At 42.0% G+C, this 17,909-nt stretch overlaps 2 protein-coding genes across 2 annotated transcripts in view; both read right to left on the reverse strand.

Annotated features, from left to right (window-relative positions):
- Nucleotides 1–300: 300 nt before the first annotated feature.
- On the reverse strand, nt 301–11,021 carry prrt2 (proline-rich transmembrane protein 2). Its single transcript, XM_050060460.1, has 5 exons — nt 10,537–11,021; nt 5,834–6,128; nt 5,349–5,644; nt 5,139–5,268; nt 301–2,263 (listed from the first exon to the last, which is right to left on the reverse strand). Exons 2-5 carry the CDS (start codon nt 6,063–6,065, stop codon nt 2,247–2,249), a joined length of 675 nt encoding a protein of 224 aa, XP_049916417.1. The 5' UTR covers nt 6,066–6,128; nt 10,537–11,021; the 3' UTR covers nt 301–2,246.
- A 112-nt stretch (nt 11,022–11,133) lies between these two features.
- Nucleotides 11,134–17,909, reverse strand: part of kif22 (kinesin family member 22) — an 8,458-nt gene continuing 1,682 nt past the window's right edge. The window contains exons 5-13 of the mRNA XM_050060459.1: nt 16,701–16,910; nt 15,898–16,294; nt 15,008–15,128; nt 14,468–14,579; nt 13,828–14,008; nt 13,139–13,233; nt 12,639–12,839; nt 12,443–12,502; nt 11,134–11,329 (exon numbers count right to left, since the gene is read on the reverse strand). Coding sequence (XP_049916416.1) covers nt 11,300–11,329; nt 12,443–12,502; nt 12,639–12,839; nt 13,139–13,233; nt 13,828–14,008; nt 14,468–14,579; nt 15,008–15,128; nt 15,898–16,294; nt 16,701–16,910 — 1,407 coding nt within the window. The 3' untranslated portion in view covers nt 11,134–11,299. The remainder of the gene's footprint in view (nt 11,330–12,442; nt 12,503–12,638; nt 12,840–13,138; nt 13,234–13,827; nt 14,009–14,467; nt 14,580–15,007; nt 15,129–15,897; nt 16,295–16,700; nt 16,911–17,909) is intronic.

Below are 17,909 nucleotides of genomic sequence, written 5' to 3' on the forward strand. Positions count from 1 at the left end.
TCAGCTCAGGACCTCTCCCTTCAGCATTTGCGCTTCCTGCTGCCTCCGCTCTATTGTCAACAGCATGCGCTTACAATCCCTGCAGCTTACACACTATCACGGCACAGACAACCACATTAATACCTCCCTGTTTTTTTTGTCTCATCTACTAAACTGCAGAGCCCAGTCTCTTCTCGGTGGCTAAGCTCTCTGAGTATCACTCACTTATGACACTCATTCTCTCCCACAAAAACAAAATCTCTTTAATCCCCTCCGCTGCTCTTTATCTCTCCAGGACAATAAAAAACACATTGCATGCATTGTGTCTTTATTATGAATGTGCTGCAGAAGTATAATATTCCAAGTGCCAGCTTATCTTTGTATTATTTTTTAAACTTCTATCATCATACATGAATAAAAATCCACAACATGCCATTAATCACAAAGATTATAGAAGCCCGGTGGAAACACGAGGACTGTCAGCTTCTGTGCCTATGTTAGATCATAACTACGTAATGCTAACTCATATCACAATATTGAGATTTATATCTGCAGAGTACATCAACTGTTGATTACAATTAAATTTACATATTAAGTGCTAACAGAGGGACAAAAATAATCATTACAGAATCTGCAGGTGTGAACTCATGATGGGAAGTCGGGGAGTTTCTGTACATGATTCAAAATCCAGGGTATAAATAAGGAGTTTCTTGAAACCCAGTTGTTTCAGATCACAGTGAGATTCACAGGTAGATTAGAGGTTAGTTCAGGATACACAGGAGATATAATAACAGTAAAAATAAATAAATAAATAAACTAGATTTTTAAAGTGTTTCTCCACAGTACTGCTATCTAAATCTCACACCCATGAAACAATATTTAAACCAGTGTTTTGCAAATATGAAAGACAGCATTCAACAAAATAAAAAGGTATAATTAATGTGTTAATTGCTGTTTTAGGGTTCTTTTCAAAAGGACAAAAAAAGCCACAATCTGTCTGGTTTGATAGTACAGGCTACCTGTGGGTGCAGACTGAGCCTGCAGCCACCAACTTTGACTGCAATAACAAGCTATTTAATTTGTTAACCAAATAGTGATGCCCATACGCACATACAATACTACCACCACCTGTCAACTGCGGCACAGCACTTCAAGAGCATCACATTATGAAATTCAGTTTCAAAATCATCTTTTACAAACATTATCAAAAAGATAGGTTATAGGTGATGTAGCATAATTAGCTTTACAGTGTCTTGCTACAGTGATTTTTGTGAACATGTACCCTTCCCCTGGTTCACAGTGATCAGTGGTGTCGAGTGGATAGACAGTAACGTTGCAGCAGAGTAAAAAAAGAAAAGGAAAAGAAACAGGTTTTCTCTCTACAACAGTTCTGTAATCAGAGTTGGGTCTTTACAAAGCAAGAAACTTTCCCTCAAAAAAATTTTTTTTTGGCACATATTTTTTCTTGCAGTGATGACGGTGCCTTCTGTGTGAGACTTCCCATAATCCCTTCCAGTTTAGCACCCATAGCTTGTCCTTGGGTAAGCCTCTTTTTCATCCTCTTTTGCCACCCGTACACTCACTCTCACACACAAGATGTATGGGGCGGGCGGGAGTCATGAGAGCCACAGAGAGGAGTCAGAAACAAGAGGACACACTGTGATTCAAAGTGTTTCTTCTCTGTGAGGGCGTTGGATGAATTTCTGTTCTCTGATTTTATTGTAACCACAAATCCCACAGCCTCCCAACGTGTCCGAGGGGATTTAACGGCAAGCTGAAGCTCTGATGGCGTCCTGTCGTCGGGTGCAGTGAAGGATGGACTTTGGCGGACATTTTGTTGCATGTGGCGCTGAAGCTGGGGAGGCGATCCTTCCTGTTTCGCGTTCTGTAACCACCTACACTGGTCTCTCCATTTTCTAGTCCACCATGTCAGTGCTGCGGCTGATGATGGGATTCTCAAAGAGTGTCTCAAGAATCGTTCTGAATGTGTTGACCAGAATACGAAGGGGCTGATTTAGATTGTCTACTCCCCTTCTCCATCTAACAGACACCCCCCCCCACCCCAACCCCAGAGCAGCAGCATTTGCATATTTTATTTTCTTCCATTAGCAAAAAGGGATTCATATAGATTACAGAAATACAAGTAAGCACTGTATATCGGGTGCATATTTGTCACACATCCAGGTAATGACTAGGCGGTAAAGACGGTGGTGCAGGTGCGGGCCAGACGGTCAGTTGCCTTATCCAGTTTCATCCTGGGATGAAACTCAGGTTTTCACATTTACTAAAAAAAGAAGAGGAAGCGTATTAGTTGAAGCGCTATATATTCTGCAACTTAATATGGATGTATAAACTTTCACAGACCACAGAGGACAGAGTTATATAATGAGAAAAGAAAAACAAGGGTTGTTGACTCCCAGAGCCCTTATAGTTGTGTGTACAATTGCTCTTCCGGTCATCAAGCTAATGAGGATATCTCTTGGCTTAATGAGACCCAACAGGCTGCATTCAAAGTACAGATAAGTATCTGCTTGAACTGAAGCGAAAAAAGCAAAGAAACATTTAACTGACTGACCCTTCATGTATATATTTAAAGGGGACCTTTTATGCTCATTTTCAGGTTCTTACTTGTAGTTGGAGTTTCTACAGGGACCTGTTTACATGCTTTAATGCTCAAAAAACACTTTATTTTCCTCGTACTGTCTGTGCTGGAAACCCCTGTGTTCACTGTCTGTCTGAGACACTGTTTAAGCGCCTGTCTCTTTAAAACTCTGATTGGTCAGCGTTTCTGGCTCTTTATACCATTAAAAACACAAATAAAAGCCTCTAAACCAAAAGCTTCCCAGTTGAACATGTCCCAGCAGGACTGTAATTCGAAATCTGGGTGAAATTATTAATATCGGCATCAAAGATTATGCATTTCCCTGATGTTAGCATGTAGCTACATGTACTTGCAGCCAGGGAATGACTGTTACGAAGAATAGCAGCACTTTCTACCTTGAAGAAAGCTTCTACCAGCAGGAATATGATCTTTTAAAGAGAAATGAACGACACTGGCAACCAAGATTACATGTCTCCCTGATGTTAGCATGTAGCTACATGTAGCAGTGTGGGTTATGTAATGTAAACATTTGCAGGAGCTAGCAACATATAAAGAAATCCGTCACGAGCTGACGTTTTCTTGTTTTGAAAGTAGAAAAAAAATGGAAACATGTTCAGAATGGACTGTAGCCTCCCAAACTAGCACTGGACGGCAATATGATTTCAGAAAGACACTTGACTCCTATGTCAGACAAATGTTAAATTTTGGTTGGGATTAAAATCAGGTTGACGGTATTGTAAATGTCTAATGACGTTATAATTTCACATTGTGTGGATGTTAACATTATGATATTTTGCAGATGTTGGGCTTCGTCATACCTTCTGACTAAACGTTGTTAATCTACGACAAGCTGGAATTAGCTTAAGACATTTGGAATATGTTGGATTTTGGTTTCTTAACAACACAACTTGAACCCAACAAAATACCAACGTCATTTGTTGTCAGTGTTTACGTCAAACTGACGTTGGCACTAAGCCCCGTTTCCACCAAACACATTTGGTATGATACCTTTGGAACCAAAAGTAACCCTTAAGACATGGTACCTAGACCCTAGCGTTTCCTCTGCAAACATTACTCTTAAATGTGGGCGGAGTTGTTGCCACTAACAGTATTTCCTCATTACCGGTGACACAGATGGAAGTCTGCACCTCGTTTATCGTCCACAGAACGAGGCTACTCGCCGGCATTTTCAGAACTAAATAAAACAGGCTGCAGTGAGAGACTCTTTCCACGGGATATTTAAAACTAGCAGGTTTGTGCATTTAGCCCTTCTCAGGCAAGCTCGGGGGTTTAGTGTTGCTGGAGCCAACAGAAACGATGCTCCGCAACTTTTTTTTTGTCCAAGTGAGGATTAGAATATATGCAGTTCACATTACTTGGCTGAAATTAATACACATAAACGCTTGAAGATCCAGTCATTACTATTACTCTGACTCCAGCTGCTGCTGTGACCATCCGCTAATGACCAATCAATGGACTGCAGTGTTCACAGCTCCACCTTTAGTACCAGATCTGTGTGCTAGGTACTCCAACAGAGGGGGCACCAAAAACAGTCCCGATGGTACCATCCACAACTTTTCGCAGGAAAAAACTGAACTGAACTGCTCGGTGGAAACGGGGCTTTTGACATCTTGACATTGTATTTTGGTCACCAGATGTCACAACTGAAATTAAACCAAAAGTCAATATCGAATGACGTTGGTGGCCAGCTGGGTTAGGTTTATGCTCACAGGGATTATTCTCACAAACGTTTACCTTATTATTTGAAGGTCTGGCCATATTTAATATGAACATCTGACATAATAACATTTATGACAGAAAATACAGAAAAGCATAATAGGTCCCCTTTAAATGTAACGTACTGCAGAAGACAAATACTAGTCCCTAATAAGTAATAATCACTGATCTGTTATCAGAATCCCTTTATTTGGTGCAATAAATGTACATTTATTTGTCTTGTGAGCATGTCAACAACTCACACACTGACATACATTATATATACGTATACATGTGGTACAGGGACAGCAAGACTTCACAGTTTGTACAAGCAAACAGAGCAAGGCATACAACAGACAGCGGACTACACATGTCACTCTACAGAAACACACACAGCAGTCTGAGGCATGCAGTTGGTTACAGCTGGAGGCCACTCGTGCAAACAGAGGAACGTGTCAGAAAATGTAGATTTGAGTCTGATGTACTTAAGATGCTCTGATCTTTGTGTCGCGTTGATAAAGTTTCTAAAGTGCCGCAGCATATAAAGACTCGTGCAGGCATTGTAACTGGTGCGATATTGTGCAAACATGAGTAATAATATCAGTGATTACAGTCAGATTGTGCTGACAGAGGTAAATATGATGTTGTGATGGGATAGAAAGTGACAGAAGGAGGTGTTTGGGCCAGGAGGATCAGCGGTAGCAGCGCTACTGCTACAAATTCAAGGGGGGCAAATCACTGCACACAGGAGGGGGGCAAATCACTGCACACAGGAGGGGGGCAAATCACTGCACACAGGAGGGAGGTAAAAAGGTTTAAAGGTCAGATTTGGGACACTCACTGGCCAGGTTGACAATGCAGGCGATGATAATGACCGTCCCTCCTACTAGTGACACCATGGAGAGCATCTTGGCGACGCGTCCCAGACGCACAGCGCCGTCCAGATTTCCCTGCTCGAGGCTGTTCTTGGACTGAAAGAGAAGGGCGAACCAGCTGTTAGCTTGGGTTTTGATACAGACGCATATTTAAAAACAAAAGATCCTGCTCTCACCATGATGGAGTAGACAAATCCCACAATGTTGATGGGCCACACGGGGCAGAAGCAGGCCAGCACGGACAGAAGGAGGTAGTCTTTGACCTTGGTCCGGTCCAAGGGTGGGTTGGTGGCGATGCTGGAGTGGCGAGAAAGCGACGGCCGGGGCGAGAAGGCGGTGTAGCCGATAGAGCTCGCCCTGCTTCCCTTCCTGGTCTTGCCGTGATGGGGGTAAGAGATGGAGTGTTGTCTTCTGGGAGGAGAGCAGATGACTGGAGAGGTGCTCTCTGCGGGCGCCGGGTGGATCCCGTTACCTACACATGAGGGACAAAAAGGACGGGCAAATATTTGAAACACAGGAGGAGGAACGATGTGTGTGTGCTCTACGTGGAGCTCGTTCATGCACTGGAGTTTGACATTCCCCGAGTGAGCTGACTAAGCAGCTGTATGACCCCCCCCTCCTCCTCCACCCACCCGCTGCCTTAATATGAGGTCAAACTCACTGTTCTTCAGCTTCTCGTTGATGACTATGACTAGCTCGCCTTTGGATTTGCTGCGGGGAGGCTGTGTGCCGACCGGGCTGCTGCTGCCGCTGTGGATGAGTGGTTCACCTCTGACTGGTGGGCATGGCACAGAGATCGGGGCTTGGCTCGACAGAGTGTCCTCCTGGTCCAGCAGCGACGGTTGTTCCTCCCCCGGCCAAATGGTGGGAGCTGGCATCATGTTCACAGCCATGCTGACAGCAAAGATGAAGCCTCTGTTTGTGGTCCAGTCCTGTGTGTGCTGCCTCTAGTTCACCTGGGGGTCAGAAAATGGTTTTTAGCATCTTTGTAAACAGAAGCTGCTCACTCCCATCTGCCTAGGGAGCGTATGAAAGTTACTGTGGTGGTACAGAGGGTTTGAAAAGGGAGGACTGTGATACTTTTCTTTTTGCTTCAGAAATGGTGCTCGAAAACATGTTCTCATAACATCTGCTTTGCCATGGAAGGACAACAAGATCAATGTCAGTTTTGAGAAATAAAATAGATGTGAATCTTTGTCATTATTAGCATTTAACTTTATATTTCTACAGAGCATGTTCTTTATCTCTAGCCTAGATAAAGCCTTCTAGGTAGAAAAGCCCTCTACCTTCACTTTATTCTGCTTCTATGTTAATTATTTCTAATAAAAAATGTTAAGTGTTCCATTTGACAGTGATAGTCACAGCTCTTCACCTATAATTATGACAATAAACTTTAATTATATAGCACCCTTCATACAAGAAATGCAGCACAAAGTGCTCTACAATCCTTTTGTCCTAAGTTAACTTTAAGAAATTGCTCATCGATTTATTTATTGCCAAAAGACAGGTAGTAATGGAGTTTGTGGCTGCAGCATCGTTTGGATCAGCAGATGCACAGTTGTGCGTAACTATAGAAACGAACACTGTGTTCTCTAATATGTCAGCAAGTGGCAGCGTGTACAGGGAGAATAATTATGGACCGAGGCAGCTCCCTTGTGTAGCCCCAAAAAGGGGATCATGTTTGTCAGACACAGGCTGACTTCCTCCCTTAAATGTATGTTTTGAACCAGTTTAACATACACTCCTAAAGACTGAGCAACATTCCAAGAGGATTGAGATAAATAAAGGTGTTACTATTAAGTTAACAAGCCACATCATTTTGTTATGATTTCCATAATTTTGGCAGTTGCTAAATAAAGGGAGACTACACATCGAAGTCTGTTTACAGGGGTTAGAGAATACTACTGCATATGTGAATATTTATAGTAGTAGTTATAGTAGTATCATATTTTATAGTTGTATCGTATTTGTGTACAACTGCTGCTACTAGCATAACACACCAGAATCTCTGCGTGGGTGGTGGCTGGATGGTAACCCTAGATTTGTGAAACTCTCACGAGCCGCTTCAATATATTCTTGTCTTGCTGTTTTATGGTGCAACAAAGCTGTGGTTGTGGTTAAGGTTAGGTTTAGGCACAAAAAGCACTTTGTTAGGGTTAGGAGTTAGAGGAAATATAAAGGTTTGGGTTAAAGGTATCACTTGAAACATGGAATCTTGCTGGGTTCTTTTTTTCGCAAATCTAAATTCCCTTTCCCACTGGCAAAAATTCACTTACACCAACTAATGTCTGGTATTTGTATTTTATCGGAAAGGATACAATCAGCATTAATTCCCAGGACAAATATCCCTGAGTGGACGCGCTTATGTTCCGCCCTTTTCTGGTGCGATGCAATGACACACGACCACAAGTTCCGTCTGAGCGGTACTCGAACATCGTCCAAAATAAGTCACCATCAAGTATAAAAGAGAGATTAATAAGCAGATATTAAAAAAAAATTAACAACCATAAGATTTTCATTGGTCTCCACGCTGCTTTCACAACACATTCTCACTCCAACCTCGTCACAGTTTGATGTTTGGTCACAGACCTTCTACATCCAGATACGACGTGAAAGGTACCCTGGGTGTGTCGGTTGTTGATGTTCTGGCACGCCATGTCAAGTTCCACTTGTTACATGCATTGTCTTCTTTCAAAATACACTTCTGTTTTCACAGAAAATTGAACTTTTACATACTGTCCCTTTCAAAATAAAATTGACTTTTGTTTTTCTCCCCCAACTACTAACGCACATGGTTAGGTTTCGGCAACAAAAAGACGTGGTTGGGTTTAGGCAACACAACACATAGTTAGGTTTAGATAACAAAAACACGTGGTTAGATTTAGGCAACAAAAACACATGGTTAGGTTTGGGCAACAACAACACATGGTTAGGTTTAGGAAAAACAAAAACACGTGGTTAGTTTGAAGTAACAAAAACACGTGGTTAGGTTTAGGAAAAACAAAAACACGTGGTTAGTTTGAAGTAACAAAAACACGTGGTTAGGTTTTGGCAACAAGAACACGTGGTTAGGTTTAGGAAAAACAAAAACACATGGTTAGTTTGAAGTAACAAAAACACGTGGTTAGGTTTTGGCGACAAACCACGTGGTTAGATTTAGACAACAAAAACACGTGGTTAGATTTAGACAACAAAAACACGTGGTTAGATTTAGGCAACAAAAACACTTGGTTAGGTTTAGGCAACAAAAACATGAGGTTAGGTTTAGACAACAAAAACACGCGGTTGGGTTTCAGCAACAAAAACACGTGGTTAGGTTTAGGCAACAATAACACGTGGTTAGGTTTAGGCAACAAAAATATGTGGTGAACTTTAGGCTACAAAAACACATGGTTGGGTTTCGGCAACAAAAACACGTGGTTAGGTTTAAGCAACAAAACACGTGGTTGGGTTTAGGCAACAAAAACACGTGGTTGGGTTTAGGCAACAAAATCACGTGGTTGGGTTTCGGCAACAAAAACACACGGTTAGGTCTAGGAAAGAAGAACAGGGTTCAGCTTTATAAGGGTCTGTGGTTGTTGGACCCATCCACCACCTTTCCTGCCTACCCTAATCAGACTTCCGCCGCCATAGTTTCCGTTCTTGTCCCGCCTTGTTTCCCCCTGACGCCACAGGGCACTGTTAAACTATAACAGCGACTGGCCATGTATCATGCTGACATTAAAAGATAGCTTTATCATCAGTGTCTGACGCTGCAAGTCACTGCCCAAGCGCCAGTTTTCAACCGGATTTCTGCTGTTTATTAACCATTTTCTGGCATGTTTGTGACTTGAACCCATCAAACCAGAAACTAATTAGAGAAGCATCCTCTACTGCAGAGCGTGTACATGGCTCTGATCTATTGAAAATGGGAAAGGACTCAATCGCTTACTTTTAACGGGGTTTCCTACGTTTAAAAAACTCACATATATGTTCTAAGTTTGGTGGGAAAAGGGTATGAGGTTGCCATGTAGACAGAAAACTTAGCTGAACTGTTGGTAGTTGAGTGGCATTGTGTGTAATGTGGGGGCCAGGAAGAGGACTGTATATATTTTTTAAAAAATTTATTAGATTGTTTGTTTTGTTTTCCTTGTTTTCTTGTTTTTCTGTTTTTCTTCTATATCCTATTTCACTTTGTCTTAGTTTTTGTTGTATGTCTCTGTCTAATTTTGTATAATTTTATCCTGTCTGCTTCTATGTCCTGCCCTGGTCTTCACTTGTTATCACATTAAACATTTTTTTAAATTAAAAAATATATATTATCTGTTTCTGTCACATTTTTTAAATCACGTTTTAATATTTATTCATTTTTATCATTTTAAATTAGTGTTAGGAGTGCAGTGCCAAATCAGTGCTTTAAATCAGAATGAAACATTAAATTCTTTGTTAATGATGGCAAAACTAGCTGTGCCAAATGTTCTGTTTGGCTATTCGGAGACACTGAGGGGAGGGTGTGGTGTGTCCTTTTCTAAGTCAAGGGGAGGTCCAGAGAAAATATCAATACAGGGGAAAAGGGTCACAGGCCTATTTTTTCAAAACAGGCTGATGAACCATAAGGCTCAGCCCGTGCATCTCACTCCAACAGCTCTCATACAGTCCCTAAATACATTCTGCTTTAGCTGATTTACAGTTTGTATCCAGGCTCAATATCACCATAAGCCTCTTTATAATCCACTTTGACTTCAGATCATATCTATCCTCATTTTTGATAACTCCTCATGCCATGTTGAACTGTAAACACACTCGAGGTAAACACATGAGACACACACACACACACACACACACACACACACACACACGTCATGTCCCTCAGGATGTAAATCAGGCCTCATATTAAAATAGCAGACCTGCTATCTCAGGTAACAGTGAAAGCAGGTCACAATGACATGGGGAGTACAAAGGCATGGCAGATGGAGGCAGGTTGCTTTGAAACCATAGCAGCGGCCATAGTCTCTGTGCAGGTGTGTACATACCATTATTCCATCATGTGTACACAAGCCTAAAGGCATATGGTGGCCGGGCATAGAACAAAAGGTAGAAAATGACAGAGGAGAAAAGGATGAGGACAAAGGAGGAATAGTCGGATGGACGAGTGGAGGAGGAAGAGGAGGATGAGGAAGAGGGGGGAGCATTAATTAGCCTGCTGCTGCTCGTGATTTGAATTCAGTGGATGAGGGATGCTACATTGCAAAGATAAGCAGAAAAATCACGCAGCTTGTGTTGGATTGTTGCGTTTAAATCAGATTATGAGTGAACTGATATTTTAATTAGTCTCATATATTAACACACACAGAGGGGGAAGAGGAGAAGATAAATCAAACTGACCTTTTTAATCCAGCGCCTGTCTCAACACAGCCGGAGCGTGCCTGGATGTGGCATCCTTATTCTCAGGTGCAAAATAAAACCATCAGACACGACCCAACATCTCTGCAGCCTCGACGTGTGTGTGTAAACCGTCTGCATACGATCCTTTACGAGCCTGTGTGAGAGCTGGAGGAGCGGTGGTGTTGTAGCGGCTTGTGCCAGCGCAGTGTGCTGGGATGGATGGGGAGTCTCCGGGATGGCAGGGTGGATCAGGGAGGAGGGGTGTGTGTGAAATGAAAAGTGAAATCAACCAGACTACGTGCTGTGGGAGAAGAGGGAGGGGGAGGCTGGGTTACAGCGTCCTCCTCTCCTCACCTTAAAAAACAAAACAAAAACAGCTTCTCACACTGAATATATTTCCTGTGATGCTGCATCACATCAGCGGTGATTAAATGTGTCCTCGTGCCTCCAAGAGTTCACAAATTAGCCCAATTAGATTTTCAACCCGGAAACACCCCCCAGAGAGGAGGATTCATCTGACAGGAGGTTCAGGGTGCACTTGGTCATGTGTTTAAAGTGATCACATTTATTTATCATCATAAAATAAACACACAAACATTTAAATGACACGTGAGGCATTTATTTAAAAAGCAGTAGTGCGCCATCAGCTGGAACACAATGGTTACTACAAAAACATCATAAAACCGCATAAAAGACATTAAAAGCTTTAGAGATAGAAATCATATACATTAGATAAGGGTAGGTAAAAAAATAAAAATAAAAATCACTTTCCCATGGAACTCAGGATGTTTGCCTGAAAAAAAAAAGAAGGGAGAAATTAATATTAGCACTGAGAAAACATCATCTCTAAAAGCTACTGCCCCCCCATCTACAATTTATAAGTATGAAGGCTACAGCAGGGGTGTCAAACATGTGGCCCGGGGGCCAGAATCTGCCCACCAAAGGGTCCAATCTGGCCCACTGGATGACCTTGCACACCTAATAGTGATACACTTGTAATGGCGAAGAGGTGGCAGGTTTCAGGAGCAAGTTTTGATGTTAGGATTACTACACAGGAGTGGAAATGTAAAGAAAAATGCACGTGATGACAGTGAGAAGTCAACTGAACGTGGAAAACCTGAGGAATATTGTTGAAACTGCATTTATTCCTCTGAAGACATCACAGGCTCTATGTCACCTGACTTGTAAATGGATGGGAGTTTTTAAAATTTGCTTCTTTAAATTAAAAAAAAAGAAGGGAAAATTTGGAAGGGTTTGTTATTTGTAGGACTTTATTCAATTCTGGTCCACCTGCGATCAAACTGGGCTGAGTCTGACACCCTGGTCTACGGCCACAATTGCAGCGTTCAGCTAAATGCCAACATCCTGATGTTTAGCAGTGACCATCTAAGCATGTCAACATTTTCTACTAAGCATATAACATTACAGGGTGTCTGCAGGTATCAGACACTTACATTTTACCTTTTATGGCCTTTGGGGTCATTTAAAACAGAAAATAAGACAGAAATTTGGAGATGGCCTCTTTTTCTTATTCAAGTAAGTAAATCTAAATATGATATATGTGGTCCCATACAGAAGTAGATTTTATGTAGTAATATAGTTATTAGAGTGAGTAAGGTTTATCTACATTTTGTCAACAGGTTAGTGCAAGAATAAATTAAAAACACAAAATAATTAAATAAAATAACATAATATCATAACATTTCAGGGTATGGTAGGGTAAAAAACATCATTAATTTAAGAAAACAGAATGGCAACAAAATAAGTGATATATTTGAACATGTCAACCTGACAGTTTGCCTGAAAATATTCAGTAAAAACTAAACAAACATCAAATTTTCATGGCAATCCATCCAATTGTTGAACTATTTGAATCGAGAAATCCTCCACTGACGACCTGACTTACCTTCTTGAAGGAGGAAAATCTCTTTTCCGTCATTCCCTCGACTTTTAGCAGATCTTCCAACTGCAAAAACAAACCATTTGTCAAGTCTCCACAAGAAAATTAAAAACTTCAGTAAGAAAAACTTTGAAGACAAATTATTGTTGTGAGGTGGGTTACACGTAAAGCACGATGTGAGCTCGACATTTTCTCTACTGACCCTTGTGAAATGTCCATGTATTTCCCTCCAGCCCAGGATGAGCTTTGCTTTCTTGTCGCCAATCTGCTGCAGACCTTTGAGCTCTTTGAGGGAGCCGTTATTGAGAACATGCAGGATTTTCTGCGTGGAGTTCTCGAGCATGGATGTGTCGAGTTGGGACTCCCAGCAGTTCTCTACTACGTTCTCTTTACCATCAGGAGGCTGAGACAGAACGGATAATTTCAGTTTCATGTTATTTACTGGACTACATTTACAGTTGGCATTTTTACACAGGTATAGAAAATGTACAAGGACATCTTTATCTTTAACTGTCAAGATTTATTCATCCACATTGGTCTGGACAGGAGGTTAATATTGACCTAATAAATCTGAGATCTTGCAGCGTCTGTCGAGACGAACCACAAATTGAACCTAATGCACTACGTCAGCTTGTATCTGACGCTTGCAATTCTGCAGATGTGTCAAGCTAAGCGCAGCAGAGTGGAGGCTCGGATGCTGACCTCAACCTGGTCTGAAAGCTTCCTCTCTTTCTTCTTGACGCAGACGGACTGTTTCTTGATGACTGCAAGCTGCTGAAGAGGATGGAGCTGCGACACTGATGGGGAGGAAAACACATAAATTAATGTTAAATCACTTAATACTACACATTAGAAATCAAACAACCTCCTAACCCTGTCATAATATTTCTCTGTTAGAGTCCAATCTGTCAACAAAGAAAAAATATTCTTACTGAGGGGAAAATTTTTGCTTTGAAATAGGTAGAATTTCATATCTTGTTTGGGCTCTTGTGCCGTTTCCAAGCCAAAAGCGTGAGACAGGTACCACTGTATCCGTCTCAATCCCCAAGCTGCTGAGGGGTTTAAAAATAATTCCTCCTCATCGTCATTGGATACATTTTCTGGCTCCTATATGGTAGACTGAGCTCTTGTATTACATTGCAGCTCAGCGATACCTCCAGTGATTCAACATGATGGAATTAGTGAGTGACTACTCTTTAGGGAAACATGAACAGGACAAAAGTTTTCCCAGGGTCACTTTTTTATATAGCACATCCTCTTTCAAGGGCAACTGAAAGATGGTCTTATCTGACACATCTTTAGTGTTAATATAGTGAGTCTTTGCACTTGCAACTTGAATTTAAATGTGAAAAGGTAAAACATTTATCAAGTTCCATCTGTTTCTAACTGACCTTGTAGGGGCTGGACTACGGCCTGCTGTTTATTCACTTTTGTTGCAGTTGCCTGTCGTCTTTGCAGAGGCGCTGTGGTGTTCTTGAAGGCAGCGTCCTGTTTGGCACTGGACTTTTCTCCAGCCAACCGACTGAACAGCATAGCCTTGCTCTCAAACTCCCTCTGCCTATCTTTGAGCACCTGCAAAAAACAGAGAGGGTGGCTATCAAATATCTGCGATGAAGAGCTGATTGATCAGAGTTAAGATCTGACAGCATCACCGTCTGGTAAATCACACATGGACAGAAGAGACAGAGGCTGGAACAGGTGCGTATATAAATCAGAAGCTATATTATAGAGGGTTACATGACACCCAGGTGGATGATAGGCCTGTGTATTGGCAACAATCTGGTGATATGATATGGGGGGCAAGATTCAATATATGGCGATACTATAAGCATGGTGATTTATTGCGATTTGTACATCTAAATTTAGGAAAACTGTCATAGTATAAAGAACACACCAACATATGCATAAAGAGGTTTACTTTTTTACTTATGCTGCGTTTACAAAGTCATGACAAATGTCCCATATTTATAGTAGGGTGTCATATATGGTGCATACAATAATGATGCTATAAATGTAGGCGTGTGTTTTCACCTGGATCTCCTGTGCCACATCTTTCAGCACGCTCAGTCCATCTTTGTCCTGGCGCTTCATCATCAGCTTCTCCAGAGCTACTAGCCTGTCCATCACTGACGGCTGTGACAGACTGAAAGAGAGACGCACACACAAACAAATCAAGAAAGAGGGAAAGCCGGTAGACAGTGAGGGGGGGTGCGTTTGTTCAGGGGCTTTGAAGTGTACTCAAAAGGCCGACAAATACAAGCTGAAGAGCTTCATCGCACAGACAGATTTATACACCTGATAACAGATGGCAAGAAAGCAGTGCTTGTATCTCTGCTAAAGAGTTCCCAGTAGACAGAGCAGCTGCAGCCAATGGGAGCACTGCAGAGAGAGTTGCTTTTAGCACACACTATAAAATCCTGGCCCACTGATTCGAGGCTGTTGCTTGTTTGAGCTGCCGTTGTGCAGGATTAATCTGATGTAGTCGCTCTGGGCAGATGTGTTTTCTCTACAGTCAAACATCACAGTTCCTACGTCTGATTAGCCAAATAAGTCTGTGTGTGATCTTTTAACCTGTTAAAATGTGAAGACGGTGAGGAGCCCTCCTGTTCACTTTTCCTCTCGTCTTTCTGCCTCTTCTTCTGTGGCTCGGTGCCAGACCCGCCTGCCTCGTGGTCCTCTCTGGCCCGCTTCACTGGAGATGAAGGCAGAAGGGAAATTAACAGTTTAGTATTCAGTGCACTTGAGCAACACTGTTTGTGGGGTTCTCTGGAGTGTAAAGCAATACAGATGAAGATGGCACAGCATCAGTCAAGACTGCATTGCAGTGCCAGAACTAAAGCCAAAGGGAGAAGAGCGTTATTTAAGACGATGCTTAAATGTAAGGGAAATGCATTCAAAGAACAAACTCGAGTGGTGTTCGAAACATTTCTTTAAATGACACCCATCGTGCTGTGAGACAGCTGGCTGTTTACTCCAAGTCATCATCCTCTGGGATGTGTCACAGATGCCCCCTATTGGCCTTAGATCAGTCTGTCAGAGCTTCCTAATAACATGACTTTCTACGCTTACAAGAAGGCCTAGACAATCTCATAAAAATCACCATCGCAACGGAAGTTCATACAATATTGACACTGCAGAAGACGCAATATGAGTCATGGCCTGAATTGGCTCATCATTCAGGTCACGCTGGGGGAAAAAAATGTTCACATCTATTCCTTGTCTGGCCTGAAAAGTCTCATTTGTTAGTTTTTTGGTTACACCTGTGCTTAATACTGGTGCTGTATGTGTTCTGCTTTGAATTCCTTAACTCGCTTTTTTTTTTTTTTTTTATTGAAATATACATCACAAACAACAACAATGACGACAACAAGAATTTATTTATTTTTGCAGTATCAGGGTTTTCCCAAATCGTTTCACCCTACTGACAAGCCACCTGAATAAAAATTGAGCATATTTCTTACCTGGAAGCGCAGGCACAGCCACAGTTTCACAGGTGAAGGGCTTGTTCACAATGAGCTTGGATTTGGAGGCAAAGTTGAGTGCACTGAACGTATCAAAATAGTACTTGTACTCTGGTGCAATGTTGGTGATCATGACAGAGTGTGCCGAGCCACCCAGAGAGTCCTGTAGCAGCCGTGTCAGTTTACTGTCTCTGTATGGCACACGGACGGCAGTGCCAGAGTTAAGGGAGTCCACGACCTTGCTGAGAGTAAACAGAGACAGGTTGATGGCGCCGCTCTCTTTCAGGCGGATGCCCTGGTTGCCGGTGCGACGGTTGTCCTCGGAACCGGCCAGGTCTATCAGGTACAGCTTTCCCGTTTGCTGTCTGTGGGGGAGGACGCGCTGAGTCCGTACAACCTGGATCATTGAAAAGATTAAGATTTGAGAAGGAAAAATGACAGAGGTCAGACGTAAGGAAAGGTTAAATGAGGCAAAAACAAGGCAGTAAAAGAGGCTTACATTTTTTGATAGATATGAAACACACACATATCCAGCGATACAAAATAGGAAGCAAGAACGCAGAAAATGACAAAGTTAGTGAAAGGACACAAAACACAAGTTTGTTTCTCTCCCAGTAAAGTCCCAGAAAGCCCAGAGGCAGCTAGTGGGAGTGTTGCGAGAAAGAATTGATCTTAGCACCAGCTACCAAATCCTGACCTACTGCTCAGAGGCCACGACCTGTTTAAGATGCTGTTTGACCACCCAGTAGACACCCATGCACAGACTCAATGTAGAAAACAGTAACTCTGACTACATATCAAACCTTGATAAGGAGGATAGCATGGCTGCGGCTAGAGCGCTGGTTGAGTTTGGTAGAAGCTGTGGTACGATTGAGGCTGGCGGGGACAAACTGTTTGTCAAAATCTGAGAAGGACGTGATGGTTGTGTGAGTGAGGCCAGGGATGAGGATGTTCTTGTCCTTGTCCTCTCTGATTGGCAAATCCTGGGAGCCTGGTGATAGAAGATCTAGCACCTGAGAAAGAAAGACAGATCGTGCACTGTCAAATATAAAATAACCAGACGGTTTAAAAACACCAAAGAAACTTTTACTAGCAGATAATTAGCAGGGGAGCACAGTTAGGAGAAAGGTTTGAATTAACTTGAGGAGAGTGAGAGCTGTTTCCTAGAACAGAGGGATATGGTTTCAGGTACGTGAGTGCGTGACGAGTTGAGGAACTCTGTGTACCCAAGGTTCTTTCAATAGGCTGCATTAGCTATACAAATGAAAAGGGGACGGTTAGGTGGAGACACGTTTATGGAATTTACATGATTACGAGTAGAGTCTGGCTCTTATTTTAAAACATAAAAAGGAGAATTAATCTGTGTTTATTTTTATTATTCAAACAAGTTCTTTCCCACCAACACTTAAAAAAAAAAAAAAAAAATCAGGTGCAAGTAGCATTTTATTTCCAATTGCAATATACAAACACTGTAGCCTACCCATTTCCTAACAATGTACCAGGAAATGGCCACTTTTAAACTGAACATGTATACAGTATGTTACTATGTTAACACTGCAGCATGACAGTCTTTTCTTTCTAAGTATCATAAATGCCAGACATGAGCTGTTGACAGAATCGCTCTACTGGTACTTTGTTCACACGGTACACCAGGGATACTCTACTGCCACTCTTGCATAATGACAGGAGGCCAAAGGGCAGTTAATGAGCAAACACCATGAATATTTATCAGTATATTTAATAAACAAATTGCCTGTTTTTCACCCATTCAACGTGTGCTTTACGCAGGGGTGTTTCTAGGCTTAGCCCATACCTCTCTTGGATCCTCTCCTGGCATTTGTTTTTATAAACCAGCTCTATTACGATGCTTTTTTATGCATTCTGACACCTTAGTAACATTTAAAGCACAGAAAAAAAAATTTCAGTGTGAATCAAATTATTTCTGCTTATCCTTTTGGGGGGGGGGGGGGGGGGGGGTAAAGTGCCCTGACCTGGGAACACCCACACTTACA

The sequence above is a fragment of the Epinephelus moara genome, chromosome 13 (assembly GCF_006386435.1).
Source record: "Epinephelus moara isolate mb chromosome 13, YSFRI_EMoa_1.0, whole genome shotgun sequence".
NCBI lineage: Eukaryota > Metazoa > Chordata > Actinopteri > Perciformes > Serranidae > Epinephelus > Epinephelus moara.

Excerpts from the sequence above, each read along its gene's own strand:
- prrt2 (XM_050060460.1), bottom strand. The coding sequence starts at position 6,065 with ATGGCTGTGAACATGATGCCAGCTCCCACCATTTGGCCGGGGGAGGAA. Across the intron at positions 5,645-5,833 it reads CAACGAGAAGCTGAAGAACA|GTAACGGGATCCACCCGGCG; the intron begins GTGAGTTTGACC and ends CCTCATGTGTAG. Across the intron at positions 5,269-5,348 it reads GATTTGTCTACTCCATCATG|TCCAAGAACAGCCTCGAGCA; the intron begins GTGAGAGCAGGA and ends CTTCTCTTTCAG.